Genomic DNA, 9655 nt, shown 5'->3' on the forward strand with positions numbered 1-9655 from the left:
GGTGAACTCACTGCAATAATGCGCCCCAAAGAAACTGCTGGCAGGACTTTTTCTGACGCCCTGCCAGCGCACCGCTCTACTGGAGTGAATGGAGCAGCTGTTTTAGGGCGCTTTTTTAACGCTACAGCGCCTGCAAAATGCCCCCAGTGTGAAAGGGGTCTTACTCTGAAACCCCTAACTAAAATTTAGTGGAACCAATTGCCTTCAGAAGTAACCCAACTATAGCCCATCCGTTTGTAATTTAATCTCAGTACAAATACAGCTGTTCTGTGAAGCCCTCAGAGGTTTGTTAAAGAACCTTAGTGAAAAAACAGCATCATAAAGGCCAAGGAACACACCAGACAGATCAGGGATAAAGTTGTGGAGAAGTTTAAAGCAGGGTTAGGTTATAAAAAAATATTCCAAGTTTTGAACATCTCACGAAGCACTGTTCAATCCATCATCTGAAAATGGAAAGAGTATGGCACAACTGCAAACCTACCAAGACATGTCCATCCACCTAAGCCGACAGGCCAGGTAAGGAGAGCATTAATCAGAGAAGCAGCCACGAGGCCCATGGTAATGGTAACTCTGGAGGAACTGCAGTGAGAATTCATTGTAACACTTTAAGTCCAAACAACAAACAAGTAACACAGTAGCGATCTTATCTCCTGCATTCCCTGTCAGACAGATTTGTGAGTGAGAGAGCTGCAGCTGACAGAGGAAAGTTTTTATAGTATGCACAGGGAATTAACTTTTAACCACTTCAATACAGGTCATTTTCACCCCCTTCCTGCCCAGGCCAATTTTCAGCGCTGTAACATTTTGAATGACAATTGCGCGGTCATGCAACACTGTACCCAAATTACATTTTTATCATTTTTTTTCTGACAAATAGAGCTTTCTTTTGGTAGTATTTGGTCACCTCTGCGGTTTTTATTTTTTGTGCTATAAACAAACAAAAAAAAGTTTAAAAAAAAAAAACACAATATTTTTTACTTTTTGCTATAATAAATATCCCATTTTTTTTTAATCACATCTTTTCCCTCGGTTTAGGTCGATATGAATTCTTCTACATTTTTTTTGGTAAAAACTAGGGCTGTGGAAATTAAAGATTAATTGCTCGATTAATCATTCATTTTTTTGATCTATCAAAATTATTTTGATCGGTACTAGCGGTGCAACGGAACGTAAATGATCCATGATCTGAACGGGTCACTGTATGCATAGGAAAGGCCGCGGCTTCGGCCTAGCTCCCGGAGCGGCGGCCATCTTGGTCCACCCGGTGGCGGCCTAGGTGAGCCTAGAGCGGCGTGCTGACGTCATCACCTGGTCTGTGGATAATACAGTGGGGGGTGATGTCTGTGGATATTACAGTGAGGACTATATATGGTGGTGATCCAAAAATTGTATGTGCGTTATATTTAATCAAAATTAGTTGATTAATCGATTAAAAAAAAAAAAAATCGATTAATCGAACACGAACATTTTTATCAGTAACAGCCCTAGTAAAAACACAAAAAAAAAAAAAACAATAAGCACATATTGATTGGTTTGCGCACAAGTTATAGCGCCTACAAAATAGGTTATTGATTTATGGTATTATTATTTTTTACTAGTAATGGCGATGATCTGCAATTTTTATCATGACTGATATTATGGCAGACACATCGGACACTTTTGACAACATTTTTGGACCATTGACAATTTTACAACAAGCAGTGCTATAAATATTCACCAATTACTGTATAAATGTCACTGGCAGGGAAGGAGTTAACACTAGGGGGCAATCAAGGGGTTAAACCTGTTCCCTAAAGCTGTGGGGGGATGGGACTGACTAGGGGAGGAGACTGATTGGTGTTCCTGTATACTAGGAACATACGATCTGTCTCCTCTCCGACACATACACACAGATCTACACTCCTGCTCTGTCACGAGCAATCGTGGGGACCCAGCGGACATCGCGGCTGCTGGGCACACGCATCGGCTCCTCAGCGCCGGAAAGCCGAGGACGTCATATGACGCCCACCCAGGATGGGAGATGGCATCTGCGGACGTCATAGGACTACGTAACCCTTTCGTTTTAACCTGTATAATCACAATTAAACAGTTTCATCTCCTGTTCCACGTTTCTATTTTAAATTATTTGCTGGAAATTTTTTTTTCATAAAGCACATCTTTAACCACTTGCTTACTGGGCACATAAACCCCCTTCGTTCCCAGGCGAAATTTCAGCTTCCGGCACTGCGTCGCTTTAACTGACATTTGTGCGGTCGTGCGACTTGGCTCCCAAACAAAATTGACGTCCTTTTTTCCCCACAAATAGAGCTTTATTTTGGTGGTATTTGATCAGCTCTGTGGTTTTTATTTTTTGCGCTATAAACAAAAAAAGAGCGACAATTTAAAAAAATATATATTTTTTTTTACTTGTTGCTATAATAAATATCCCAATTTTTTTTTTAAAAAAAACAATTTTTTTCCTCAGTTAAGGCCGATACGTATTTTTCGACGTATTTTTGTAAAAAATCGCAATAAGCGACTGGTTTGCGCAAAAGTTATAGCGCCTACAAAATGGGGAACAGAATGATTTTTTTTTTATTATTATTTTTTTTACTAGTAATGGCGGCGATCTGCGATTTTTATTGGGACTGCAATATTGCGGCGGACGTATCGGACACTTTCGACACAAATTTGGGACCATTCACATTTATACAGCGATCAGTGCTATAAAAATGCACTAATTACTGTATAAATGTGACTGGCAGGGAAGGGGTTAACACTAGGGGGTGAGGAAGGGGTTAAATGTGTAGCCTGGGTGTGTTCTAACTGTGTGGGGGGAGGGGGGTGACTGGGGGAGGTGACCGATGCGGTGTCCCTATGTACAAGAGACACAGATCGGTCTCCTCTCCTCTGACAGCACGTGGAGCTCTGTGTTTACACACAGAGCTCCACGTCCCTGCTGTTACCGGCTGGGTCACCGACAATCGCGTGTACCCTGCGGACATCGCGGCCGCCAGGTACACGCATCAGCTCCCCAACGATGCGGCGGCACAGTGTTTACCCGCTGCGCGCCCCCCAGAGGCACGCGCGGGTAATGCTTTTAAAAAGACGTCCAGTTGGCACCTGAGAGCCGCGCTGTTGACGTCTTTTGTCTATAGCGCGGGTCTCAAGTGGTTAAAGAGGTCAAGCCTGGGTGAAAAAAAATTAAAAGTCAGCAGCTACAATTAGTGACGCTGCCATAACAATGAAATATTTCACTTCAAAGTGCCGCCGTATAATGAAGGTGGGCGCTTCGTAAGTAGTTAAAAATACAATTTATTTTTATTTAAATCTGATTTTTATCAAATTTATTTAAATAAAAGATTTTTACTCCAAAAGCATATCTAAAGAAAGTTTACTACTTAAGATACATTAATAAGTTAGTTGATTCAGCATGAAATGAAGCTTCGTTATGTAGCATGAGGCTGTATATTCTGCATTTTTGGTAAACTCATTCAATGAATCCAAGCTGAGATAACATGCACTGCATTGGTGCATTGACATCATTTCAGAGTGCAATAAAACAAAGTTCAGGAATATTTATCCCATTGTTTGCAAATCTATGTACACTAAAAACTGTATGATTGTTTTAAGAGAAATGCATCTGTACCAGGCTCTAAGTGTGAGGAGGAAGGGCAAGCAGTAAAAATGAAAGTGAAAGCTTCCAAGAAGCTTACAAACCTTGTGATCTTTCTGCACATGGCTTCAATGGCAGCAGGCCGGAAAGAGACCCAGTTTGGGAATATTTACTAACTTGATGACAGCTTATTATTCTAAATAGGAAACCTTCATTTTGTTTGCAAATAATAAAGATTGTAACTATCAGCAAGAATGAGTCCTTACATTTAAGGAGCACGTGTCATTTCAGATCCATCATGGCAGCACAGGTAGTGGAAATGGAGCATGCAAGCAGCGCTCCCTCCCAATGCAAGCAGCGCTCTCCCTCCAATGCAAGCAGCGCTCCCCCCCCAATGCAAGCAGCGCTCCCCCCCCAATGCAAGCAGCGCTCCCTCCCAATGCAAACAGCGTTCTCCCCCCCTCCCACACCCCCAATGTAAGCAGCGTCCCCCCCCACACACCCCCAATGTAAGCAGCGTCCCCCCCCACACACACACCCAATGTAAGCAGCGTCCCCCCCCACACAACCAATGTAAGCAGCGTCCCACACACACACCCAATGTAAGCAGCGTCCCCCCCCCACACACCCAATGTAAGCAGCGTCCCCCCCCACACACACCCAATGTAAGCAGCGTCCCCCCCCCCACACACACCCAATGTAAGCAGCGTCCCGTCCCCCCACACACACACCCAATGTAAGCAGCGTCCCGTCCCCCCACACACACACCCAATGTAAGCAGCGTCCCCCCCCCACACACACCCCCAATGTAAGCAGCGTCCCCCCCCCCCACACACACACCCAATGTAAGCAGCGTCCCCCCCCCCCACACACACACCCAATGTAAGCAGCGTCCCCCCCCCCACACACACCCAATGTAAGCAGCGTCCCCCCCCACACACACCCAATGTAAGCAGCGTCCCCCCCCCACACACACCCAATGTAAGCAGCGCCCCCCCCCCCCCCACACACACACCCAATGTAAGCAGCGCCCCCCCCCCACACACACACCCAATGTAAGCAGCGTCCCCCCCCACACACACCCAATGTAAGCAGCGTCCCCCCCCCCACACACACCCAATGTAAGCAGCGTCCCCCCCCCCACACACACCCAATGTAAGCAGCGCCCCCCCCCCCACACACACCCAATGTAAGCAGCGTCCCCCCCCCCACACACACCCAATGTAAGCAGCGTCCCCCCCCCCACACACACCCAATGTAAGCAGCGTCCCCCCCCCACACACACCCAATGTAAGCAGCGTCCCCCCCCCCACACACACCCAATGTAAGCAGCGTCCCCCCCCCCACACACACCCAATGTAAGCAGCGTCCCCCCCCCACACACACACCCAATGTAAGCAGCGTCCCCCCCCACACACACCCAATGTAAGCAGCGTCCCCCCCCCACACACACCCAATGTAAGCAGCGTCCCCCCCCCCCACACACACCCAATGTAAGCAGCGTCCCCCCCCCCCCACACACACCCAATGTAAGCAGCGTCCCCCCCCACACACACCCCCAATGTAAGCAGCGTCCCCCCCCACACACACCCCCAATGTAAGCAGCGCCCCCCCCCCCACACACACCCAATGTAAGCAGCGTCGTCCCCCCCCCCACACACACACACCCAATGTAAGCAGCGTCGTCGTCCCCCCCCCCCCCACACACACACACACCCAATGTAAGCAGCGTCGTCGTCCCCCCCCACACACACACACCCAATGTAAGCAGCGTCGTCGTCCCCCCCACACACACCCAATGTAAGCAGCGTCGTCGTCCCCCACACACACCCAATGTAAGCAGCGTCCCCCCCCCCCACACACACACACACACACACACACACACACAATGTAAGCAGCGTCCCCCCCCCCACACACACACAATGTAAGCAGCGTCCCCCCCCACACACACACACAATGTAAGCAGCGCCCCCCCCCCCACACACACACACACACACACACACACAATGTAAGCAGCATCCCCCCCCCCCCCACACACAATGTAAGCAGCACCCCCCCCCCACACACACACAATGTAAGCAGCATCCCCCCCCACACACACACACAATGTAAGCAGCATCCCCCCCCACACACACACACAATGTAAGCAGCATCCCCCCCACACACACACACAATGTAAGCAGCATCCCCCCCACACACACACAGTAAGCAGCGTCCCCCCCCCCCACACACACACACACAGTAAGCAGCGTCCCCCCCCACACACACCCAAAGTAAGCAGCGTCCCCCCCCACACACACCCAATGTAAGCAGCGTCCGTCCCCCCCCACACACCCAATGTAAGCAGCGTCCCCCCCCCCCCCCACACACACCCAATGTAAGCAGCGTCCCCCACACACACACACACATAAGCAGCGTCCCCCACACACACAGTAAGCAGCGTCCCCCCCACACACAGTAAGCAGCGTCCCCCCCACACACACACACACACACACACAGTAAGCAGCGTCCCCCACACACACCCAATGTAAGCAGCGTCCACACACACCCACAATGTAAGCAGCGTCCCCCCCCCACACACACACACCCAATGTAAGCAGCATCCCCCCCCCCCACCCAATGTAAGCAGCGTTCTCCCCCCCCCCCCCACTCAATGTAAGCAGCGTCCCCCCCCCACACACACACACAATGTAAGCAGCGTCCCCCCCCACACAATGTAAGCAGCGTTTCCCCCCCCCCCCACACACACACACAATGTAAGCAGCGTTCCCCACACACAATGTAAGCAGCGTTCCCCCCCCCCCCCCCACACACAATGTAAGCAGCGTTCTCCCCCCCCCCCCCCACCCAATGTAAGCAGTGCTCTCCTCCTAATGCAAGCAGTGCTGTCCCACCCAATGTAGGCAGTGCTGTCCTACCCAATGTAAGCAGTTCTGTCCCCCCCAATGTAAGCAGTTCTGTCCTACCCAATGTAAGCAGTGCTCTGCCCCCCCCCCAATGTAAGCAGTGCTGTCCTACCCAATGTAAGCAGTACTCTGCCCCCCAATGCAAGCAGTGCTGTCCTACCCAATGTAAGCAGTACTCTCCCCCCCCCCCAATGCAAGCAGTGCTGTCCTACCCAATGTAAGCAGTACTCTGCCCCCCCCCCCAATGCAAGCAGTGCTGTCCTACCCAATGTAAGCAGTACTCTGCCCCCCCCCCCAATGCAAGCAGTGCTGTCCTACCCAATGTAAGCAGTACTCTGCCCCCCCCCAATGCAAGCAGTGCTGTCCTACCCAATGTAAGCAGTACTCTGCCCCCCCCCAATGCAAGCAGTGCTGTCCTACCCAATGTAAGCAGTACTCTGCCCCCCCCCCCCCAATGCAAGCAGTGCTGTCCTACCCAATGTAAGCAGTACTCTGCCCCCCCCCAATGCAAGCAGTGCTGTCCTACCCAATGTAAGCAGTACTCTGCCCCCCCCCAATGCAAGCAGTGCTGTCCTACCCAATGTAAGCAGTACTCTGCCCCCCCCCCAATGCAAGCAGTGCTGTCCTACCCAATGTAAGCAGTACTCTGCCCCCCCCCCCAATGCAAGCAGTGCTGTCCTACCCAATGTAAGCAGTACTCTGCCCCCCCCAATGCAAGCAGTGCTGTCCTACCCAATGTAAGCAGTACTCTGCCCCGCCCCCCAATGCAAGCAGTGCTGTCCTACCCAATGTAAGCAGTACTCTGCCCCCCCCCCAATGCAAGCAGTGCTGTCCTACCCAATGTAAGCAGTACTCTGCCCCCCCCCCCCAATGCAAGCAGTGCTGTCCTACCCAATGTAAGCAGTACTCTGCCCCCCAATGCAAGCAGTGCTGTCCTACCCAATGTAAGCAGTACTCTGCCCCCCCCCCAATGCAAGCAGTGCTGTCCTACCCAATGTAAGCAGTACATTGCCCCCCAATGCAAGCAGTGCTGTCCTACCCAATGTAAGCAGTACTCTGCCCCCCAATGCAAGCAGCGCTGTCCTACCCAATGTAAGCAGTACTCTGCCCCCCAATGCAAGCAGTGCTGTCCTACCCAATGTAAGCAGTACATTGCCCCCCAATGCAAGCAGTGCTGTCCTACCCAATGTAAGCAGTACTCTGCCCCCCAATGCAAGCAGCGCTGTCCTACCCAATGTAAGCAGTACTCTGCCCCCCAATGCAAGCAGCGCTGTCCTACCCAATGTAAGCAGTACTCTGCCCCCCAATGCAAGCAGCGCTGTCCTACCCAATGTAAGCAGTACTCTGCCCCCCAATGTAAGCAGTGCTGTCCTACCCAATGTAAGCAGTACTCTGCCCCCCAATGCAAGCAGCGCTGTCCTACCCAATGTAAGCAGTACTCTGCCCCCCAATGCAAGCAGCGCTGTCCTGGTAGTCAGGTCAGGGTACTCACTGGAGCTTATAAAGCAGTCTGTAAACCTTCTAAAGCAGCCTTCAGAAGAAGGTCCATCTTCCATGTCTGCCCTCCGGAGGACGGGATGTAGGAGCCGCTCAGGTGACTCTCCGGCTCTCAGGTGACGCTCAGGCTCCCTCCCGGGATGCGGCTGTGTCCGAGGCTCTAGCTAGGACAGAAGTGCAGTGAGTCCGGCGTATCACAGCTGAGTGTGCGGAGAGTCCTCCTCTCCTCTCCACCTCCGCCCACCACACTGTATGTCCCCCCTGGACTCCTTGCCGGTTCTGATGATGTGAGAGGAAGAGGGTGGGGTGGCGGCAGCAATGGGCGGGCGGCTGAGTTCGGTAGTGTGGAAGCTGGATGCACAGGGAAGGGCGGGCTGTCCTTCTGCTGCCTCTGTGACAAGGGAAGGGAGCCGAGCGATGTGAATGGGACTCCTGGGAGGGGTGATGTGTGTCTGAGGGCTGGGAACACTAAGCGGTGCGATGACAAGGCTCTTTTCTGGCAATAACATCTTCTTTTTCTTTATATAATGTGAACACAGCCCAGCCGGGCACCTTCTGACATCCAGAGGAAAAGGAAGGTGGGAGGGCTCATCACAACAGTGAGGATATAGCTTACTGCCTTTTTAAGTCACTGCAGGGACTTCAATGTCCCCAGCCTGGGCCATTGCCATCCCACCAGAGACTTCAGTGATCCCAACCTGGGCCATGACTATTCTCAGAGACCTCAATGTCCCCACCCCAAGCCATGACTATTCCCAGAGACCTCTATGTCCCTACCCCAAGCCATGACTATTCCCAGAGACCTCAATGTCCCCACCCCAGGCCTTGACTATTCTCAGAGACCTCAATGTCACTCCCAACCCTGAGCCATGACTATTCCCAGAGTCTTCAATGTCCCTACCCCAAGCCATGACTATTCCCAGAGACCTCTATGTCCCTACCCCAAGCCATGACTATTCCCAGAGACCTCAATGTCCCCACCCTCGGACCATGACTATTTCCAGAGACCTAAATGTCCCCAACCTGAGCCATGACTTCCCAGAGACTTCCATGTGTCTACCCCGAACCATGACTATTCCCAGAGACTTCAATGTCCCCACCCCGAGCCATGACTTCCCAGAGACCTCAATGTCCCCACCCCAGGCCATGACTATTCTCAGAGACCTCAATGTCACTCCCAACCCTGAGCCATGACTATTCCCAGAGACCTCTATGTCCCTACCCCAAGCCATGACTATTCCCAGAGACCTCAATGTCCCCACCCTCGGGCCATGACTATTCCCAGAGACTTCAATGTCCCCACCCCGAGCCATGACTTCCCAGAGACTTCAATGTCCATACCCCAGGCCATGACTATTCCCAGAGACCTCTATGTCCCTACCCCAAGCCATGACTATTCCCAGGGCCTTCAATGTCCCTACCCTCGGGCCATGACTATTCCCAGAGACTTCAATGTCCCCACCCTGAGGCCATGACTATTCCCAGAGACTTCAATGTCCCCACCCTGGACCATGACTATTCCCAGAGTCTTCAATGTCTCCACCCTCGGGCCATGACTATTCCCAGAGACCTCAATACCCCCACCCGGGGCCATTACCATTCCCAGAGACTTCAATGTCCCTACTCGGAGCCATGACTATTCCCAGAGACCTCAATG

General features: G+C 51.6%; 1 protein-coding gene across 3 annotated transcripts in view; it reads right to left on the minus strand.

Annotated features, from left to right (window-relative positions):
* Positions 1 to 8438, minus strand: part of PDE10A (phosphodiesterase 10A) — a 361988-nt gene extending 353550 nt beyond the window's left edge. For all 3 annotated transcript variants that reach the window (XM_040350636.1, XM_040350637.1, XM_040350635.1), the window contains exon 1: positions 7994 to 8438. In XM_040350636.1, coding sequence (XP_040206570.1) covers positions 7994 to 8057 — 64 coding nt within the window. In that variant the 5' untranslated portion in view covers positions 8058 to 8438. The remainder of the gene's footprint in view (positions 1 to 7993) is intronic.
* Positions 8439 to 9655: the final 1217 nt, after the last annotated feature.

This window comes from Rana temporaria, chromosome 4 (genome assembly GCF_905171775.1).
Source record: "Rana temporaria chromosome 4, aRanTem1.1, whole genome shotgun sequence".
NCBI lineage: Eukaryota > Metazoa > Chordata > Amphibia > Anura > Ranidae > Rana > Rana temporaria.